Below are 22,393 nucleotides of genomic sequence, written 5' to 3'. Positions count from 1 at the left end.
TGTTTCCTGTGACCTCCATGAGAAGGGACTCTGAGGTAGCTGAGTAACACAGGTCTCACCTGCTTGAACACTCTGTGGAGGGGACACTTGGGAGAAAGTCAGGCTGTCACACTGGAAAGAATACTCAAGTTTAGAAAACAGCTCCTGGGAAGGGTAACTGTGTTGTGGGTTGTGTGAGGGATGAGGAGTGGAGAGAGGAGTGGGATTGGGTTCTGTGAGGATGAGGAGTGTAGAGATGGTGGGATTGGGTTCTGTGAGGGGTGAGGAGTGGAGAGAGGGTGGGATTGGGTTGTATGAAGATGAGTAGAGAAAGGGTAGGATTGGGTTGTGTGAGGATGAGGAGTGGAGAGATGGTGGGATTGGGTTGTGTGAGGGATGAGGAGTGGAGAAAGGGTGGGATTGGGTTGTATGAGGATGAGAAGTGGAGAGGGGTGTGCAAGGAAAATGAAGAACACTGAAGGTCACCAGTGCATTCTGCATGATTGAAAAAGGAAAGGGCCAAACTTGATTTGGTTAAATCCAAGAAAATATGATAACTTTGTTCAGTACACTTTGAAAATAATTCTTCCCTCTCGTCCACCATTGAATTATCTCTTCTCCCCTCAGTCCCTTCCCTGCCATCCTTTCTTTTTAGACTGGGTTTCAATATGTAGCTCAGAGTGGCCTTGAACTCTTGATGCCTCAGCCTCCCGAATGTGAGGATTACAGGCAAATGTGATCAGGCCTGGGCCCATTTCTTTCTTTACTAAATCTTTGGTGTTCACCATTTCACATAAATCACATACTTTCCTTGGCTTTGGGAATTGCTGGAGTCGCAATTTGAGCTTTGGACCCAAACTAAAGTCAAACAAAAGCTATTGTGATCTTGAAAAGTTTTTCCTTTTTAACCTCTGTTTTTCTGTTATATATTAGAGACGAGTATAGTGTTTCAGTTGTTTTATTTTTTTATTGTCTTGTTCCTCCACTCCTGGCTATTTAATTTCCCTCCCTCTATTTTCATTATTATGTACAGTTCTATGAAGAATAGACCCGTAGCTGAATCTCAGCATTCTGTAATTGTTTCCTGAGTGTGTTTTAGCAGCCTGAAAATTCTCAGGCTGAAGAAGACACCCATTTTAAAATGCGTGCTGTGAGTCTGTCCTTTAGGGACACTTGAGGTACCACTTGTGCATCAGTTCCTGCCGGTTTTTGTTGTTGTTTGTTTGTTTTTGTTCTTTGAGAACACATTTGACAGTGGTACGATAGCCCCATCACTGATTTATTTTAATTAGAACTTTTCCAAAGCTTATAGGCCACCTGCAGCCCTTTCTGAAAAATAATTTTCCTGTAGTTTTGACCATTTTAAAAAATTCCCAGATTAGTCTTTTAATTTAGATTTCTTTGTTAGGCTTAGTAATGCTTAGCGTGCTGTGTAGTATTAGAAAAAAAATCCCTTTCTTTGCCATTAGAGTTGACTTTCTGACCTTTAATTTTCTTAAATAAACACTTGAGTATTTTTTTAAGGAAAGGAATAATCGGATTCTCGTTGCTGTTGTCTTAAGTTTCACAACTGCTGGCTCTGCTCTGAGGTTCTGTAGTTCCTTCACGATCCTTTGTAGTCTCATCCTTTCAACCTTTAATGCTTTAATCCTTCTAGAGTTTAAGTTGTTGTGTATCAAGAGAAAGGCTCTGAACGTCTTCTCAGATAACTAACCGATGGTGCCGGCATCGTTTATCGAGCTATGAGTTCGTTTCCTCCAGTCTAACGTGGAGTTGACAGACTCTTGCTGTGTTCTGTTGTACAGTTCCGACCCGATCCCCTCCTCCAGTTCCAAAGCTGTTGAGCGCTCTCATTTCGGTGTCTATTTTATCTCACAAAAGGGTCCTTGTCTTTATGACTCTGTGGTTGATGTGCTTTTATAGGAATGGTCCCCAAATTTGCAGAAGAAATTTTGTGTTGATTTAGTCCCAATTTATAGATTTGTTAGATGAGACTTTATGTTTTGGCTTGTGTGTGTGTCACGCACAGCTGGAGAGATGCCATGCAAGTATTCTGCCTGCCTTGTTAAATCTTTTCAAAATTAAACAAACATTTGTCAGAAAGTAACTTCCAGAGTTTGGTTTTCTCTTTCCACCTTCACGAGGTTTCCAGGGATTGAACTTGGGTTTCCAGACTTGCACAGCAATTGCCTTTCCCTGCTGAGCCCCAAGTGTAGCCCAGGCTGGCCTCACCTTGGAGATCCTCCTGCCTCTGTGCCTTCAGCATATCCTACCAGCATGAACCACCATGAAAGGCTTAAATCCTCATTAGAATGTTATGTTTCAATTTTCCTCACCCCCTAAATCTTTCTTTGCCATATGTTTGATTTTTTTCCTTTATAAACATTTTGCATATATACCTGTATACTTATTATATATTATTTTATTTTATTACCATGTGAATGTGAACATTTCTTTCTTTCTTTTTTTTTTTTTTACTAATTGCATATATGTACATATGTATATATAATGGGTGATGTTGAGTTGTCTGTATTAATATTTGATCCTTTCTGGTCTTACAAGTTTCATTTTTTGTAAAATATCATTTTTAAAGATAGACTCTATATAATGGTGAGCTTGCCTCTTGTGAATTTTCACTTAATCGTCTTACAAATTTGAAATGGTGAGGTTGGAATATACAAACCACACAGCACATTCTTGTCAGTGGAGTGGGAGGAACATTGGTATGAAACATAACCACCGCCTTTTCAATGATATGTTTTCAGATTTAAGGAACGCATTTATCTTATAACATTTTTAGTTTCTTCACTTAAATATTATGTGCAATATTTAAAATTAAAGTTTAAGTGGCATTTTTATTAGTGAACTTAAGTGGGAATTTTATCCCATACATTAAATTTTATTTTCAGTTTTCTTTATCATAAAACCCACTAGGATCATGGATATATTATTTAAACTTAATTACTTATCTGTAGTTGTTTCTTATGGTTCTTTCAGCCAGTTCTAGCCAGTCAAGACATAACCACTGAAGGAGTACAGCAATTCTGAAGTACACACAGCATGTCTGAAGTTCTTTTCCACTCACTTTGCTGGAGGAGAGTGAGTGCAGGAAATATCTGTGTGCATTTTAAAAGTGTCATGACCAGGACAGTGTTTAAACCTTGATTCAGTTTTAGATTTGTGATTTGTATCTTTCCCGAAATGTGAGTTTTTAAACGATGTTCACATAAGGACTTGAATTCCTTGAAATGATTGCTTTAAATGTTGATTTAAGAACGTGTACCACTGGGCTGGAGAGAGGGCTCAGTGCTTAAGAGCTCTTGCTACTCTTAGCAGAGAATCAGTATTTCATTCTCAGGATCCAACATCTGCCTGTAACTCCAGGTCCAGAAGATCTGACACCTCTGGCCTCAAGGGAACACATGCGTGAGCGCGCGCGCACGCGCACACACACACACACACAGATATAAATAAATATAAAGCTTAAAATTAATTCTTGAAATAAGGAGCAACAGTTTTTAAAAGAAGCAATGCCAGGAGGTGCTTCTGTATGCTGCTTTCAGGAGATTTTGCATTTTTCACCACATTGCATTTCTATACATGTGCATTTCTATACATGTGCATTTCTATGCATGTGCACTTTCCTGGTAAAATTCCATTCACGTGCGAGTTCCCATCCTGGAGTGAAACTTAAGTGAGTTTTTTTTTTTCCTAGAATATTCTGAAGGATCTGGAAAAGAGAAAGGCTGACTTAAACACCATTACTGAGAGTAGTGCTGCCCTTCAGCACCTGGTCTCGGGCAGCGAGTCAGTTCTAGAAGAGAATCTCTGTACACTCAATGCTGGGTGGAGCCGAGTCCGCACCTGGACCGAGGACTGGTGTAACACCTTGCTGGTATGTTGCCTGAACACATCAGTGGTGATGTCTTCTCTTCCTGATTATGTTTAGTGCAGATCTGAATTATCAGATTTCCAGATCTGTTTCCTGTGTGTCCTGGTTTTGTTTTCCTTTGCTTGTGAATTAACTTTATTTGTATGTATTTTATTTTTCTATTGAAAAGGTATCACACGGAAGAATTTACAATACTTCTATGAAAGTAAAATATTCATGCTAAACATAGGTGCTGTATTATTTAATATTTTAGTAAATATACTTTTATTTTAATTATATCATATAGTACTTAGTTATTATAATAATATACACTATGTATATGCACATACATGCATATATTGTATATACATTGTATACAGTATTGCAATGTCTTAGTCGTTCACTAGCTCAGAGCAAAGATTATAACAAATGATGATGCCTATAAAATTCTTGACTTTTACTTCAGTGTAGTTACTTAAAAACTCTATTTTTTCTTTTTCTCATCTATGAAGTTGGCATTATTATAATTTCTACCTTGTATGATTTTATGATGATTAAATGACTTAAAAATGTAGTGGTATTCTATAGAAATATGTTAATTATCCCATTTAAAAATATTTTTATGATTATGATCATTATGACCATTGCATTTTCATAGTGTTTGTTGGTTCTTTTCTACCAATATGGCAGCCCCAGTCTCTGAAGTGAGAGTTATCATTTACAAATTATTATTTTATTCTGACATAGCTTATAGGACTTTAACTTACATGATTCCCTAGTAATGGGTAGAAATAGATAAAAGAATAAATCATCTGTTGAATATTTTTTCAAATCAGTTAGGATATGTAGGGCAGGGAAGGTTATGTGCTTAGGTCTTGATCGGCCAGAGGTTTGTGTCCCAGTCCATGACCTATTCCATAAAACTTTAGGTAAATTATGTAATATGATACATCACCACACATCAATGTAGAGAAAAGTGCATCACTAAAGCTGGCCATGGAGATGCACACCTGTAATCCCAGCACTTTAGGGACCAAGATGGGACTATCTAGCATTCAAGGTCAACCTACATAGGAAAGCCATGTCTCAAAAAAAAACACTACCCCGTTCCCTTTCAAAAAAGTCGGATCTGGTGGCCCAGGCTTGTAATATCAGGTACTTGGATGGTTGAGGCAGGAGGATCACAAGTTGAAAGTCTGTATACAGAATAAATTCAAGGATAGTCTAGACAACTTAGTGAGACCTTGTCTCAAAATAAAAATTAAAAAGAAGGCTGGGGATATATTCAGTCATGTAGTGCATGAGGCCCTATGTTCGAACCCCAGAACTGTAAAGTATTAACCCCTCTCTTTAAAAATCCCAAACCAGAAACAAGCCAACTAAGTAAAAGTATGTAGCAAACACTATTGTTCTTTGTTGTTTATGATTATGGGACACACATTGTGCTCTTTGATGGCCTTTAAAATCTCTCCTAAGATCATCATCCTAATATTTCATTTAGTTGTGTCAACATTATTTTGTTCCTTTGTAGAACCATCAGAATCAGCTGGAGATATTTGATGGGCATGTTGCTCACATCAGTACCTGGCTTTATCAAGCCGAAGCTCTACTGGATGAGATTGAAAAAAAACCAGCGAGTAAACAGGAGGAAATCGTGAAGGTAGTCAACCTCAAGAGTCACGTGGGATAATATGCTGTAGTCTGTTCTCTTGTGCTGTGGGGGGTTCTCATGCAGTTTACTTTTTAACATTTGGAGAAACTGAGGTCGCCCATGGATTTTCTGTGACCAGTTCTTCCTCTGGTTGATGATGCTGAAATGTCTTCCTAACAATCCCAGATGTTTATTTCAAATACCTTTAATCGTAGTAAGCATCACACCCATATTCGTTTTGACTTTTCCCTTGTAATGATTTATTTATTTGTTTTTTATGCCATCAGCGCTTACTGTCTGAGCTGGATGATGTCAACCTCCAGGTTGAGAATGTTCGCGAACAAGCCATCATCTTGATGAACGCACGTGGAAGTGCCAGCAGGGAACTTGTAGAACCAAAATTAGCTGAGCTGAACAGAAACTTTGAGAAGGTGTCCCAGCACATCAACAGTGCCCAGGTGAGTCCTGGAATTTTTATAGAATACCATTTTCCCCATGGGTATACGTCTAAATGGTAGATCATTTTGTGCCAACCTATTAAGTTTTAAAGTAAAATGAATTTTAATAGCTTTTTGGCACAGCAGTTGGTGTTATTTATGTGTGATTATTAATATAAGAGTATTATTGAGCAAATAACTCAGAACAGGTTTCAGAGTCAGCTGACGGTTGGGATAGGAATAGGAGAGAAATAATGAAGTCAGTTCCCAGGTTCGATATGATGATCAATCCCTGATCTTGAACTCATCCTTTTCGTGTGTGTGTGTGTGTGTGTGTGTGTGTGTGTGTGTGTGTGTGTGTGTGTGTGTGAGAGAGAGAGAGAGAGAGAGAGAGAGAGAGAGTGTTTATATGTTGACAGATTTAAATGTTATAAGTAACTCAGTTTATAGTTCATGGAGAGATGTGCTTCCTGTATTTACTAATTCAAAAAAAGCCATATCAATTAAAATGAGGGTCAAAAATGAATAACAACTTTCTTTACAAAAGAAAGGCGCTTATACCGCTATGTTATTATTTCTTCAGCTCCCTGTGTATCTTTCCCATTCTTTCCCTTTTCATCCTTATTTTAAGAGGAGAGGCGGAGAAACGTTTTACTGGAGAGTTCTTAAGGCCTGGCACAGAGTAGGAGCCTCAGGAATGTGAAATGGAAAACTTGAAAACATTTTGATGGTGCCGAGGGAGAATATGGTGAACCTTAGATGCCCATCCTGAGGAATCACAGGATGCTGAGTGTTTCAGGATCTCAACTGTGCCCATGTGATGGCACTTTAAAAATCTATTCAATTCAACCTCTTGACAGTTATACATTGAAATAACACAGAGAAAAGCCTGTTTGGTTTTATATGTGTGTAGGAAATAGGTATTATCTAACCTTGCTTTAATTTAAAATATCTGGTATAGTGGGCCAAATAAATTTTCTTTCCGTGCTCAGGAATATAATTATTCACAACTGAAAACAACACAGCAAGACCCTGCTTTAGCTTTTATCTCCTTTATTCTTGGCCTTCCTCCTCACTGTCTGAACTGGAGGCCATTTGATTTTTTTTTTAATAGATTCATGGGAATATTTTTTTGACATTAGGAACGATTCCAGAGGAGTAGGGTAAGAGAAGGAACAGAGAAAGAAAGTTAGCATTGTCCCCCAACTGACCTTTATAAACAATTTCTATCGCATAACTATTTTTACTCATTGGTAGGTACATGATGCTAACATATAAAATTTTTATAGCATTTTGTACATGCTCCCTTGAAATGGATTTTCATGGTAACAATCTATGGTCTGTTATAATTCCTTAAGTTGATCTTATGAGTGTTGTGGGCCCTTGGGAATGTTGTGTTCGTTAGTTATCTTATTTGTATCTGCTGGCATCAGAGTTTAGAATTCATTGAACTGCAGCTATTGTACAAGGGCTGTTCCCAAGGCTTTCAGCATGGGCTGATAGAAGGTCTGCAGTTTGAGCCTCTGTACTCAGGATATGAGAGTGTTGCTTTCCTCATACTTGCCCGTCCCTGGATATTACTTTTCTTCATTTATTTTTATTAAAATTACTATTCTAACTTTCATTTTCCTGAATATGAAGTTTTTCTGTATAGACTTGAAAATGTGGCATTTGGAAATATTAATCTTCTTGGAAGTTTGAGTATCAAAATATCAAAGGGAATTCTTCTGGTGAACATGTAAGGGAGGCATTCTCTAGGGTGTCCTTGCACTGGGTGAGGGCAGACCATCATTCCTTTCATGCCTGTGGCAGGGATGGCTTGGATCATGGCCCTATTTCCTGCAGGCTGTTCACCTTGGCATCTGCCATACTGTAATCCCAGCAACCACAGTCAACCCATAGTCAACTCACACCTCATATCCCTGATCCAAGGTTGAAAAATGAGTAATTCTAAGAAGCCCAGATTGCCAAAAATCCTTCTTCTATGATGAATGACATTAAAGTCATGTCAAATAAGTGCTGGTTCCTACTGTCTATCCCGTCCTCCCCCCCCCCCCCCCCCCCACCACCCCCCTGCCTTTCAGGATGAGTTTGGAAAAGCAAGTCAACAGTTCACTCCATTGGCCTCTTCTCTTTCCTAGATGCTGATTGGCCAGGATCCTTCATCCTACCAATGCTTTGGCCCCGCTGGAACTGTTGAAGGTGCCAGGTCTTTCTCTGACTTGGAAAGATTAGAAAATGACATAGAAAACATGTTGAAAGTTGTGGATAAACACTTGGACTCCAGTAATGATGAGGAAAAGGTGGGCTGTTTTTAAACCCTACTCTTCTTCTTTTTTTTTTCCTTTTCTCTTTTAACAATGTGGATTTACTTGCTTGACCTGATACATGTAACTGAAAAAATCCAGATGTGATTTATGACGGTCATTGTCAAAGCCGTCAAGTGACTCTTGTAACGCTTGAAGTTCACATACAACCCGGCGTGGTGGCACACTCCTCTAATCCCAGCACTTGGGAGGTAGATGCGGGAGGAATGGGAATTCAAGGTCTTCTTTAGCTATGTAGCAAGTATGAGGCTAGCCTGGACTTCATGAACTCTTACTCTCAAACAAACAAAATGATGATGATGATGATGATGTTGATGATGATAAAAGAATCCCAGTGACTCATATACACCCTATACTTTCTGACTAAAAGTAATCATTAGCTAAGGTGTGATAAACTGGCTTGGGATATTTTATTTTCAAATATAAAGGATTTGAAGAAAATCCCAAGTAGTTGGATCATCCAGGCTGATATAGCTTAACCCCCACTCTGTCTGTCTCACACCTTAGTTCTCACACTGAGCACTGGAGAGTATGAAGTCTGTCTGTGCACTTTTGTCTTGAGTACATTTTCTTTTTCTTTAAACGTTCAGATGGATGAGGAGAGAACCCAGATTGAGGATGTTCTCCGAAGAGGGGAACACTTGTTACATGAACCGATGGAGGACAGTAAAAAAGAGAAGATCCGTTTGCAGTTGTTACTTCTGCATACACGTTACAACAAAATGAAGGTATGATAGGATGGTCTCTGCAGCAAAGAAATAATTTACCCCATTTGTGCCATCCAGGCCAGCGATAGAATAAAGACACTTTCAAGCAAGCCCGTTAGGAAATAATGTTATTCCTTCCACTTTCCTTTTAAGTTTAATTACGTACTGTTTTTTTTTTTCTTCCAGAGTTGGGGATTGAACCCTGTGCTTTGCATATGCTAGCTAGGCAGTCTCTGTACCACTGAGCTACACCTGAGCCCAGCAGTCCCCTCCTTTCTAGTGTGTTTTACTAGATATGTTTCTATTTTTAGATAGGGCACTACTCAAAGAAATAGAAATCTAAAACCTTATTGTTGGTCATCTCTTTTGGATTTATGATCATGTATGAAAGCTGCAAGGTCTCCATTCCCTTCAGAAGTGAATTCCTACTTTGTTTTCTTTTTGGGAGCGTTGGCCATGCTATCAATATTTGAAGTTTTTAAATATCTGAATTCCTGAACCTGGGGTAGTATGTCATCTTTTCTGGAGTAGGATTCGCGGCTCACTGTCTTACCTGATTATCTTCTGAGTGGTTTTAAGTGATGCTCCCCGGGGCTCTGTTCTTTCAGGAATCAATTTTACTTGATCACTTTGGAATCTGGGTGGATTCCTGTGCCTTGGCTTGCTGCCTATTGGCTGCCTCTGTCTGTATGGGCCTTGTCGTATGATCCAAAATGGAGTTGCCGTCCACTTCGAACTTCAGCGTGTTTCCTTACTTAGTCAGTCCCCTTACAAACTATCCCATCTGTCTGGAAGGAAGAGATTTCAGTCCCCTTCTCAGCCATTTTCTTGTTTATCACGCCACATGAAGCAGGAACCGCAACCACTGGGCTGCAGACTGTGGACAACTGTCTCGGCAAGCCGGTTAGCTGAGTGAGTCATGTCAGTCAGTGCTGGGTTCAAATGAGACACTCTGCCTCCGTGATAGAGGAAGACTTCTGACCAATGCAGCCTTGGGCTTCTACATGCATGCGTACATAGGTGCACTCAGACACACACGCACACCACACACAGAGACATATACATAAAGAAGTTATAGATGGGGTCAGTGAGATGATTCAGCTGTTAGAGATGCTGACTATGCAGTCCTGACAATGTGAAGGCGATTCCTGAAAGCCATGGTGGAATGAGAGGACCGATCTGAAAGTGGTACATTGACTTCCACACCTGTCCATGACATATGTGCACCTCCACATGTATACCTGCACAAGCACACACACACACACACACACACACACACACACACACACACACACACACACTCTGAAAAATTTGAGTTATATAACAATAGGAAATAGATGAACACTTTCTAAAATACAAATATTACCCTGTGTTATAATTCAATAATATTATTTTGTTGGGTTTTGTCTTTTAGTTATTTTAACATATGTATAGCCACATATGACTGTAGTTTTCTTTTGGGATTTTTAAAACTTGCCTTTCATTCAGAGAGTTGATGAATAGTAGTTCTGTTCCATTTCAGTTTTTTTTTTCTGCCTTAATGGGTCAATAACAACAAAGTAGAAAGACTTCATAGATATTCAGTTAAACTCTGATCTATGTGGATTGTGTTGTGGGATGTGAGCCACCCCATGGAACATCATCTCATTTCAGTATTCTGCATGTGGCATTGTATTTCTGTACCATAGCAGCCTGTGTGTGACTGTGGTGTGTGGTCTATGCATGGGAGTGTGCATGCAGAGGCAGAGGCCAAGGCAGAGGCATGCAGATGCCTGAGGAGAGCACTAGATAGTTTCCTATATTGTTTTTTATTTTTTATTTTTGGGACAGAGCCTCACTGAATCTGAAGTTCAAAGTTTCATCTGGGCAGACTGGCCAGTGAGCTCCTGGCATCCTCCTGTCTCCTCTCCCCACTACGGGTTACAGGCACATGTGGGGTAAAGATTCAAACTCCCACTGAGCCATCTTCCTAGTCCTCCCTGTCCCCTAGTCCCTAGTCCTCCTCATCTCTCCCTTAAACAGTCCTCTCCCCTTCTACTGTTTTAAAAATAAAATTATCCAGAAATAAAGTCTAGGTCAGATCTCGAGGACATTTTTTTTTTTTTTTTTTTTTTTTTTTTTTTTTTTTTTTTGGCATAGGGCGTTTTGATTGATCACCCGGAGAGAAAAATCTATTTGGGAAGTAAAAAGCACATTTTGAACTGCCGAGCTTCTGCAAAGAGTAGAAAGCGACAGAAAAACCCTAAGCTGAGTAGTAGATGAGATTGTCTTGAGGAATGTGAATTCTTTTTTGCTTGTTTGCTTAAATCTGGATCTTTAGAATGCTATTATTGATCTGCCCAGCTTACTATAAAGTCTCAGGTCACTGTGGCCTTGCAGAATAATCGCCTGTTACGTGACCCAGGAAGCAGCTCAGGAGCCCTGGCCTTGCCACTTGTTAGTGAGGTGCGAAAGTGTTTCAGTGGTTTCGAATGGTAAGATCCAGTGATGTGAAATGAGGAAAAGTACTACAGAGATAAAAGCCCTCCACCCAAAACCAAGCCCTTGTGGACTTTCAGCTGCTATTGGTCTTTGAGAAACAGATCTGGTTAATGGCCAGAAAGTTGCAGCAGGAGGATGTCCGTAAGTTCACAATGTGCAAATACATTCATTGGATTGCTTTCTATATCCTTAAAGATGAGAAAAGGGATGAGCAAGCCTAATTTTGGGACCTCACCCCTGCCAGGTTGGCCTCTTTTAAATGAAATCTAAAAAAGCTTTACAAGTATATTTAGTATTTATAAAATATTTATCATCTTTTTATTTAGAAGTGGCTCCAAGCTTGAGATATTAATTACTTCGACATTCTTTTATATTTGCTAGAACATAGAATTTTCTTTCTTAACTGAATGAGTGCATACCTAGAAATGCCTCCAGAATAAGATATAAACATAGAGCATTAAGATAATAAAATCATTATTAGGAACAATTCTAACTAGTTCTGTTGATAGATTCAGGGAAACTGTAAACTTGCTTCAAACATGGCTCTCTAGGAATGATGAGAACAGAGGCTAATTGTATTTGAGAGGGCAGAGTACACAGATCTTTAAGTTCAACAGCATGCTACTGCTTCTCTGATTTGCAGCCTGGAATTTTCATTTCATTTAGAGATCTTGAAAATTATTATAATCCTTCAATGAAGAAACATGTACTTGTTATTGTTACTATCATTATGAAATTCACAGAAGAATACTCTATTCTAAAAATAAAGCATAGACGCAAAAGCTTTGGCTGGGGATGTGCCTCAGTAGGCAGAGTGCTTGCCTGTGTGAATGAAGTCCTGGGTTCGAGCCTCAGCACCATGTACAATGGGTGTGATGGCACATATTAGTGGCATTAGCACTTAGGAGGTGGCGGCAGGAGGATCAGAGATTCAGGGTTATCCTTGGCTATATAGAGAATGGAGACTAGCATGGTGTCCATGAGACCCTCTCTCAAAAGAAAAAAAAAATGTATCAGGGAAGCTACCTGAACTCATCAGCAGCCAACACTGGCCATTTGAAAGCAGTATATCGGCAATCTTGGGAGGCAGAGACAGGCAGATCTGAGTTCGAGGCCAGCCTGGTCCACGAGTAAGTTCCAGGACAGCAAGGGCTACACAGAGAAACCCTATCTCAAAAAACAAAACAAAAAAGAAAGAAAAAAAGAAGTAGTTGACAACCTTTATTAAACTGTGGCTATCAAGGAGTAAAGAGGAGCAAGCAGCCTCATCTCAGACAGTGCTGTATTCTGAGTGGAAGATGCAGAATTTTCATAGCATAGCAGAGGAGGCCTGAGTCCAGCACTATAGGATGCTTTAGCCTACCTCCATCAGGTGTCTGTGCTCAGCAATGCTGTCTCAAAGTTACATCGGTATCATTTCAGTCAAAACCCTCGTGGCATTTCTTGTGTTGATTAATTAATTAATACACCAGTCACTGAAACCCAGTCTCATTATGTTGTGCTCACTGGCTTTGAACCAAGGGCTCCCCTCTTCTCAGCCTCACAGGGAATGAGACATATAGGCGTGTGCCACTGTGTCCATTGAGTATGCTTGGGAAACATGTTTAGCTTTAGTTTTGAGTAGTGTGGTCTACAGGTATTTAATCTAATTGTGATATTGTAGAAGGAGGATGTAATAATGATCTCAAAATAGTTTATTTCCTGGAGAACTTACGATGGACAACGTAATTGTTTTCTTCACAACTCAGAGAAGTAGTTGTTCTTCCTGCTCGCTAGATAGACGTAGATGCCATGGGTTGACGTTGACTTATACAAGTATGGCAGCAGATGGCAAATGGAAGCTAAAATAGAGCTTGTTGAACTTCTGTCGCAATAATGGTTAAAATATGAAAAATTGTATTTAATAATGTCTTTATTAGTAGTTACTAGTTTTATATGATAATGGTTTCATTATGGCATTTTTATGCATGTACATAATTTGGATCATAGTCACCTTATTTCTTGATACTTTGGTTGACATTCTTACATTCTTGAATGCTTCCATACAACAGTCCTGTAATCTCCACCCTCCCCCCCCCCCCCAGTTTGCTGTTACTTTCCTGGGGAGGTTTTAAGATGCCTGCATTATTTCTTTGAATTTTTTTTTCACAGGCAATCCCTATCCAGCAGAGGAAAACAATTCCACTGTCTTCTGGAATTGCATCATCGGCCCTCCCTGCGGATTATCTGGTTGAAATTAATAAAATTTTACTCACTCTGGATGACATTGAATTATCACTTAATATTCCTGAGCTGAACACCACTGTCTATGAAGACTTCTCTTTCCAGGAGGACTCTCTAAAGGTAAAAGTTAGTGCTGAGTTGCAGTACCCATGGTTAATAGAAAAAGTATAGAAAAAATGCAAGGCTTCCCTCCCTCCCTCCCTCCCTTCCTCTTTCCCTCCCTCTTCCCTCCTTCTCCCCTCTCTCCCTCCTCTTCCTTCCTCTGTCCCTCCTTCTTGTCCCCTCTTGATTTTTAAAGACAGGTCCTCCTTGGATGGCCCAGGCTAATTTGATGCTCTCATCCCTCCTCCCTTTGCCTGTTGGGAGCTGGGGTTACAGGTATGAACCACCACACTCAGACGGAAGTTGCTGTTGTATTTAAGATGGCTGAAGTCCTTGACTGTTTCAAGTTAGTGATAATGTGTATAAGTAGTGAAGCCTTACTGTATGTACTGGTGGGATATAACTACTTTTTCCAATTTAAAGAAACGTAAGTTTGGACTTTTATGTATGCATAGTTATTTGCAACAGCAGAGACGTTATTTTAATCAGGTACAAGCCCGATTGTCACTTGTGCCAAATGGTGTCAGGTCATCCGTATTGATTTAAGATTGGCTGCTTGCCTGGGTGTGGAATTGTATATTGATTGCAAGTTAAAGTTTTCAGTTCTTTGAAAGTTTCATTCCCATATATTTGAATGTACTTCTATATAAAGTCATAATAAAATCTCTGATAGAACTGACATGCTTGATGAATTTGATAACTCATTTTCTCATTTAAGCTACTGTGATTAGGTGTTTAAAACTCTAATTCCAGATCTAAGCCTTTCCTTACCTTCATAGAATATTACTAAAGTCTTTCCTACATCCTGCCTGGAAGCCAGTCAGAACATCTGGGAGGGCATTTCCCTTCCACCATTGTGATGGTGGCATTTCTCACATTTTGGAGAATATAGATTTATATATAGAAAATTCCCCCGTTGCAACAGTAGTTAGCCTCACTGTTATTTTAAATGAGTGTTACACATGTAAACCTTTATCTGTGATTCTGTTGTTTTTGTTACTTTACGTGATTCTGCTTTCGTACGATGATATGTTTGCAGAATATCAAAGATCAGCTGGACAAACTTGGAGAGCAGATTGCAGTTGTTCATGAGAAGCAGCCAGATGTCATCCTTGAAGCCTCTGGTCCTGAAGCCCTTCAGATCAGGGACATGCTTACTCAGCTGAATGCGAAGTGGGACAGAGTGAATAGAATGTACAGTGATCACAAAGGGTATGTGTGAATTAAATGAATATTTAACTTTAAGTAATGTGAGTACGGGCTGGAGAGATGGCTCAGCGGTTAAGAGCACTGACTGTTCTCCCAGAGGTTCTGAGTTCAATTCCCAGCACCCATATCATGGCTCACAACCACCTGTAATGAGATATGGTGCCCTCTTCTGGTCTGCAGGGACACATGCAGGCAGAAAACTGTATACATAATAATATTTTAAAAAAATTAACATGAGTATAAGTGCATGGGTCACTGAAAGAGTACATTTGTGCATTAGGATCATGAAAACCATTTTCCACGTCTTTTAAAATGTGACCTGCTTAATAAATAGAGATGAGCCCCATTCCTTAAAGAGAAATGTGACCATAGACCACAACCATTTGTAACATAATATCTTAATAGTATGGGAATACTTTTAGTTTTTAGTATAAAGATAGTTTCTCTCTCTCTCTTTTTTTAATTAAAAAGGATTTTATTAATGTTCCTTTCTCCTACATGCCATAATTAATGTGAATGAAGAACAGAGAGCAGAGGCAGGTTCAGATAATTGGAATCTGTATATCACCCCAAGTTTTTCTTTCTTTCCTTCTTCTTTATAAGCTTCTGGTTAATAGAATGTTTTGGAGCTTTTCTGTTACTAGACTTTGAACCTGTGAAATGGGAGTAAAGAGAAATGGGTCAGATTTTTTCCCAATAGCTGGGAAAGTGGTAAAATGGAAATACAGTGTGAAATAAATAGTCCAGTAAAAAATACCATGCAACAGGGAGGTTATCCCAGAGGAATACATTGGAAATAATTCAGATACAAAAACAAGGCATCATAAAAAATTGTTCAAAAATTTTAGTTCTACAATTCATGTGAAGAAATAGAACTTAATAAGCTTTGTTGCTATGTAGATTTTTAAAATAGTCTCTTTGTGTAGCTAGGGAACATCCTTATGTACATCCTTGTACATATTTTTTGTTAGAACTGGGATGGTAGTTACTTTCCTCATTGCTGACACAAATACCTGATCAAAGCACCTTAAAGAAGGAAGGTTGGCCTGACTTATGGTTTCAGGGGATGCAGGTCACATGACAGGCAAGTCATGGCTTCAGGAGAAGGAGGCTGTCTGGTTTCATTACATCAGCAATCAGGAAGTAGAGAGAGAACAGAAAGTGGAGTGAAGTAAAACCTCAAAACCCCTCCGAGTGATGCCCTTCCTCTAGTGAGGCTCTGTCCTTTAAAAGTTCTGCATATCCCAGACAGCACCTCCAGCTGGTGACCATGTATCCAAATGCATGAGCCTATGGCCAACATTTCACATTCAATCTCATAAGATGAAGACAATTAAAAGAATGTTGAAACTCTTTCTTGTTATAACATGAACTGGCTACTGTACCTTGTCAGTGGGATTTATAAACACGCCCTTGCTTTAGAACTCTGGCTACCATTGATAGGATGATCTCACCGATATTACAGTAGTAGGTTAGTTCGCTGTCTTATTTCTACTTCGTCACCAGTGGGATGTGAAGATTCTGCACACCAGTGTGGCTCATCTTTTAAACCAAGGGATTGCTACTTACTGTTTCAAAATGTTTTGCTTCCTTAAAGATATTATTTATAGTTTTTGTTTATTGTGTGAATATTCACAGCCTTTTGCATGTCACTTAAAGTCACATGTATCCTTTGACATACAACAAATTTAGTTTTATAAAATCATATCTTACAGTTGTTCCTTTTGTGATTGCATAAAATTAGCAAAACTTATGTATCCTTTCCTTATATTTTCTCTGTGTGAGTAAGCAATAGTATGTGTTTTGAAAACACACTTAGTTGCTTGATTTGAAATTTCTGTTTAATGATCTATCAGAATTTGCGTTGGGTCTGTATCATATATTAAGGCCCAGCTCAGTTATTATAGACTCCAACTTCAGTATCATGATTACTGTCCACGCACCTTTACTTTTCAAATGATCCTTAGACAGCTTTTTTTTGTTTGGGTTTTTGGTTTTTGGTGTTTCAAGACAAGGTTTCTCTGTGTAAGACTCCTGGCTATCCTGGAACTCGTTCTGTAGACCAGGCTGGCCTTGAACTCATAGAGATCTGCCTGCCTCTGCCTCCCAAGTGCTGGGATTAAAGGTGTGTAAAACCACCACCCAGCCTCCTTAGACAACTTTTTGTGCACTCACAGTTAAACGCTGACTGGCTCTATTTTGCCTCATTTTTCTTAAACAAATGACCAGTTTTCCCCCAATAACTTTTCATTGCTTTTATTGTTGGTAATAATGTCACAATTTAAGATATGTTATTTTATATAAGTTTAGTTCTGCCAATTATGCTTTACTATGCCATCAACTTTAGGTAAATACCATATTTTCATTTTTAATTTGTAAATTTCTTCAGCTAGTTTAGTAAAATTTTCCTTAAATGATCTAGAATAATTATTATATTCTTGGCCTTTGTTCTAACTTGAAATGAAGCCTTTCATCAGTAAAACCTCATGCTTTCTAAGAGAATAGAATAATTAATAATGTTTTTATGTTTCATGGTACTTATATGGTAAGGGTATAAATTCAGGTGGATTAACATGCCTACAATTAATTGAATGTATAAGTCAGAGAAGGAAAAAAATCTTTAAAAAGCAGAGAGCGTGGGCAAGAAGGAGGCAGAGAAAGGGCTGGGGTGGAGTTCACACACTGTTTTGCAGTTGGCACAAGGCTCATTTCTCAGAAGGGAATTAGTAAACACAACCTACTTTGACAATGAGTTTTGTAGAGCCAGAAGCTGTGATTTCACTCAGTTTAAATTAGATGTGATTGACTGACATTATTATTATTTTTTTTTTTTAAAAGAAAAAAATGTGCCAGGCGGTGGTGGCGCACGCCTTTAATCCCAGCACTCGGGAGGCAGAGCCAGGCGGATCTCTGTGAGTTCGAGGCCAGCCTGGGCTACCAAATGAGTTCCAGGAAAGGCGCAAAGCTACACAGAGAAACCCTGTCTCGAAAAAACCAAAAGAAAAAAAAAAAAAAAAAAGAAAAAAATGTTTTCAAAGCTGGGAAGATCCTCTGATTCTGTTTCTTGTGCTCCAGGTCTTTTGCCAGGGCTATGGAGGAATGGCAGCGATTCCACCATGACCTCAATGACCTCACGCAGTGGATATCCGAAGCTGAAGACCTGCTGGGAGACACCTGTGCTCCAGATGGTGGTCTGGACCTGGAGAAAGCTAGGACACACCAGCTGGTGAGCTCTTCCCCTCCCAGGAGGGATGTTTGGATGCTTGTTTAGATGTTGTTGCTAAGAGGTGTTGCAGAGGTTGGAACCAAATCTGTTGATTTTTTTTCACATGTATGTGTATCGCTGTAATTTTTATCACTGTCAGGTTTGTTCTATTCTCTAGTTTCCAGTTTAAAAATTCTAAGAAACTTTGCTCATCACACAATTTATAATCAGGATTTTCAAGAAGTTAAAAGAAAAAAAGGTACTCTACAGTAGCTTATTTTAGAAACAAGTGTCTTTTAGAGTATTTTGAAAGACATATCTGGAAATTTTATATTCAGAGTAACACAAAAATTTGTATCTAAGACTATATCAGCGGGGCAGTGGTGGTGCACGCCTTTAATCCCAGCATTCAGTAGGTACAGCCAGGCGAATCTCTGTGAATTCACAGCCAGCCTGGTCTACAGCATGAGATCCAGGACAGGCACCAAAACTACACAGAGATACCATGTCTTCAAAAACAAAAACAAAAACAAAAACAAAACAACAGCAACAAAAAGACTATATCAATGACAGAAAACTATATGCATACTCACCTGTGCTTTCTGCTCCTAAACACTTAGACATCCCATTTTTTTGTGGGAATGTGTGTCTTTGATAATTGTTATGAAAGTATACTATCCTTGATGGACAGGGCAAGCCTCTTGTAGGGCTCAGTCTTGCAGATATGTAGTATAACACCAAAGTCAGCTCTGCCAACACAATAGATCCTTAAAGAGAGTAATGGAGCAAGCACAAGTGTAATCTTCCATTGCCAGAGGCCTTTCTTGTTTTACTACATCTTCAAAGTGTATTTTCTGTAGACAGTTCATGGAGAGTCAAAAGCAGTGCCCCCCAACCCCGCTTGTCAACATGGTGTGCATGCTTGTGAAATTTTGAGTTACACATACGTGTTTAGACTTTAAAGCAGCCCTTTAATCTGTTACTGTAAAACTTTTTCAGACTGAGGCAACATCTCAATAAAATGCACAGTGAAGATTGTTTATAAATAGCTGGACATAAAAATTGTATTGGCCAAATATTTGTGCGTGCGTGCATAAATGTGTGTGTTATAAGATGCTTCTCCATACTTGTTTGGGAGAAGACAGGCAGTTTACTTTAATCAAATGCTGACATTTAGATATAAACAGCTGATATTTGTTTCTTGTTATTAAGGTGTCCTATGTCAGTGTATTTTGCCTGATGACTTTCATAAGGATAGGTTCAATTTCCAGATCGCTGTCATTTCCACGTGTCCCTGGAAATGTAATTAGCTTGTTTGAAAACGTGTTTTCACGAACATGGAAAGCCCTCCCAGGAATTTGTTTCTGTGGCTCTTAGATTGATGCTGCAATATTGGGAGGACCAAAGGCATCTGAACAATTTGACAAAGTGGTGGAAATTCACAGTGTGCAATCTGTCCTAGGAACTGGAAGAGGGCATCAGCAGCCACCAACCCAGCATGGTAGCTGTAAACCAAACTGGGGAGGGCATCGTGCAGAGACTTCGCCCCTCGGATGCCAGCTTCCTGAAGGATAAGCTGGCAGGTTTAAACCAGCGCTGGAGCACCCTTGTGGCTGAGGTGAAGGATCGGCAGCCCAGGTGATGACTCAGTTCTGAACATTTGAGCAGGGGTGTGTGTGTGTGTGTGTGTGTGTGTGTGTGTGTGTGTGTGTGTGTGAAGAGTTCATGTAAAATACATTCTATCTGATGTAATACCATGATATAAATATTGGTGACATTTAAAGTTTCCACTGTCCATATTCCTTGTGACTATTTTCAGGTTGCCTAGAAAAGCTCACTATTCTGTTCAGATGTCCTATGTATAAAAATTTCTTTGGGGCTAGGGGGATGACTCAGCCAATAATGTGCTTGCCATGCAAGCCTGGAGACCCTAGTTCAGATCCCTGGCACCCATGCGAAAGGTTGCAGTGGTCTTTTTCTTTTGCAAAGAGAGGTTTCTTTGATGAGCGATGAGAATTACACTTATCTGGGGGGGATAAGTGTCACTATTTAGACTGGATTTAGGGATTATGCTGATTTAGCTAAGTGGCGGTTGTAAGTTGCCGTCCAAGGTCCATGACTTCACTAGCCTTGGGTAGCTGGCCAGGATTCCAGTACCAGGCGTGTTTTCCATTTTGCTGAGCGGGCCTTAAGTCCAGTAAGAGAGCTGTTGGTTACACAATGGTCTTATGCCACTATTGCATCCTGTAGCTGGAGAGTTTCTCTCGGAGTCCCACCAATCTCCCGCCGTCCCACAGCCCACTTATACAATAATCACTCAGAGGCTTATGTTACTTGTAAATTATATGGCCATGGCAGGCTTCTGAGTGCCATTTGGACCCAAATAAACACACAGAAGCTTATATTATTTAAATTGTTTGGCCTAATGGCTTCTTGTTATCTAGATATTACATCTGAAATTAACCCATTTCTATTAATCTATAAGTTGCCACGTGGCTCGTGGCTTACCGGTACTTTACATCTTCTCATGACAGCGGCTGGCAGTGTCTCTCCACTCAGCCTTCCACTTCCCCGAATTCTCTTCTCTCTTTGTCCCACCTATACTTCCTGCCTGGCTACTGGCCAATCAGCACTTTATTTATTAACCAATCAGAGCAGCACATTCACAGCGTAGAGAACATCCCAGTATTGCACCCTTAGAGTTACTGTGCTGTGCTGGTCACCACACTCTTCTGATTGCTGTCGCCCTTCTACAAAAGAGAGCTCTGCTGTCAGGCAGTTTTATGAGGATTAAGTGAGACAGTATTTGAAGAATATTTATGTCTTAACTTTTCATGGTGAACACTTACAAATATCCATTTCTTATAATGGTTTCTATTGAGCTTACTCTCTCAGCATGTTATTGCTGTATATCGCTAGTAGTCAGTTAATTTAATCAATTTCATCAATATTCTCTGAGCCTTGTGTTTAACATCGGGGATTCAAATATCACAAAGAACTCAGACTGAGAAGATAAAGTTTAAAGGAAAAAAAAATAGTGTGATTAAAGCAAACATTCACATGAGGATATTGCCACAGAGGCAGGAATGATGGCCTGTGGAATTTGGTGTTAAGAGGGATACTGAAGCTGAGTTTTGAGGCAATTATAACAATTTTCCATAATTTTTTTCTAGGATGAGCCTTTGTGGTAGTCAGCTTTCTGCTGTGATAACACATAACTGAGATAATTTAGCTTATAAAGAGAGAAGTTTTATTTGGGGTCACAGTTTTACAGGTGTCCATCTGTGAGTGTTTAGCTCAATTGCTTTGGCTTTTCTGTAGGACATCATGGCAGGGGTGCTTGCTAGAGCAGATGACTTGCTTCATGGCCAGGAAAGAGAAGAGGTGGAAAGGAAAAGGAGGCTTCCTATGTCAGATTCTCCTTCCAAGTCACACCCCTCGTGAACTGAAAACTTCCCGTCAGGTTTTGTAAAATTTCCACCACCGCCCAATAGCCTTGTGGGCCTTTGGGGCATTTCAGAGTGAACCTTCTTGAGAAAAGGTGTAGAACTGGGAGATGTGGGAGGTGTGAGTACCACAGCCATGGCTGTGTGAGAGGAGACAGAGAGGAGGACTCGGTATTGCAAGGGGAAGTGCTTCTGAACTTACGTGCCATGCTCCTTCTTTATTCCCCTTGAGACTTTCAAATGGTTATCTGTGGAGTCTGGTCATCATCCCTCCCCAAACTAACAAGATGGCTACGACACATATTTTACCCAGTCTTGGGAAGTGAAAAGAATAATGAATCTCTTTCTTAGCTTCTTGGATTTTCACTGAAGCAGCATTTGTTTTCACAAATTCATATTAAACTTCATTTCTGTTCCAAAACCTGTTTGTGTCAGGGCCACCTTAGAACCCCAAGAGGTTCAGAGTCACTGGGAATTACCACACTGTCCACTTTGTTTCTGTATTGAGTGCCTACAGGTAAATATTTGCAGTTTTACAGTTTATGGTGCTATTTCTTAATAAGCAATTACTATCCAGTGTTTAGCCAGGAATTTATAATTTGTTTCTATTCTTACAGACAATAAGTGTACATTATTTAGCTAGTTTTCAGGTGAAAATTTTGGGTTTCTTAAATTGGTCCTATTGAAATTGCTTGATAATATTGGTGTCTTATAATTCTAGTTTTAAAACATGAAAGTAGTCACGATTATGAAAC

General features: G+C 39.5%; 1 protein-coding gene across 6 annotated transcripts in view; it reads left to right on the top strand.

Annotated features, from left to right (window-relative positions):
• Utrn (utrophin) overlaps positions 1-22,393 on the top strand; it is a 497,313-nt gene that overhangs the window by 205,207 nt on the left and 269,713 nt on the right. For all 6 annotated transcript variants that reach the window (XM_052751043.1, XM_052751044.1, XM_052751047.1 and 3 more), the window contains 9 exons: positions 3,695-3,874; positions 5,382-5,510; positions 5,789-5,959; positions 8,080-8,241; positions 8,856-8,993; positions 13,605-13,796; positions 14,818-14,990; positions 18,063-18,213; positions 19,655-19,830. In XM_052751043.1, coding sequence (XP_052607003.1) covers positions 3,695-3,874; positions 5,382-5,510; positions 5,789-5,959; positions 8,080-8,241; positions 8,856-8,993; positions 13,605-13,796; positions 14,818-14,990; positions 18,063-18,213; positions 19,655-19,830 — 1,472 coding nt within the window. The remainder of the gene's footprint in view (positions 1-3,694; positions 3,875-5,381; positions 5,511-5,788; positions 5,960-8,079; positions 8,242-8,855; positions 8,994-13,604; positions 13,797-14,817; positions 14,991-18,062; positions 18,214-19,654; positions 19,831-22,393) is intronic.

This window comes from Peromyscus californicus, unplaced genomic scaffold (assembly GCF_007827085.1).
Source record: "Peromyscus californicus insignis strain IS unplaced genomic scaffold, ASM782708v3 Scaffold_22__1_contigs__length_63687245, whole genome shotgun sequence".
NCBI lineage: Eukaryota > Metazoa > Chordata > Mammalia > Rodentia > Cricetidae > Peromyscus > Peromyscus californicus.
Note: the sequence above shows the minus strand (reverse complement) of the source record. Positions and strands in the feature narration are given on the sequence as shown.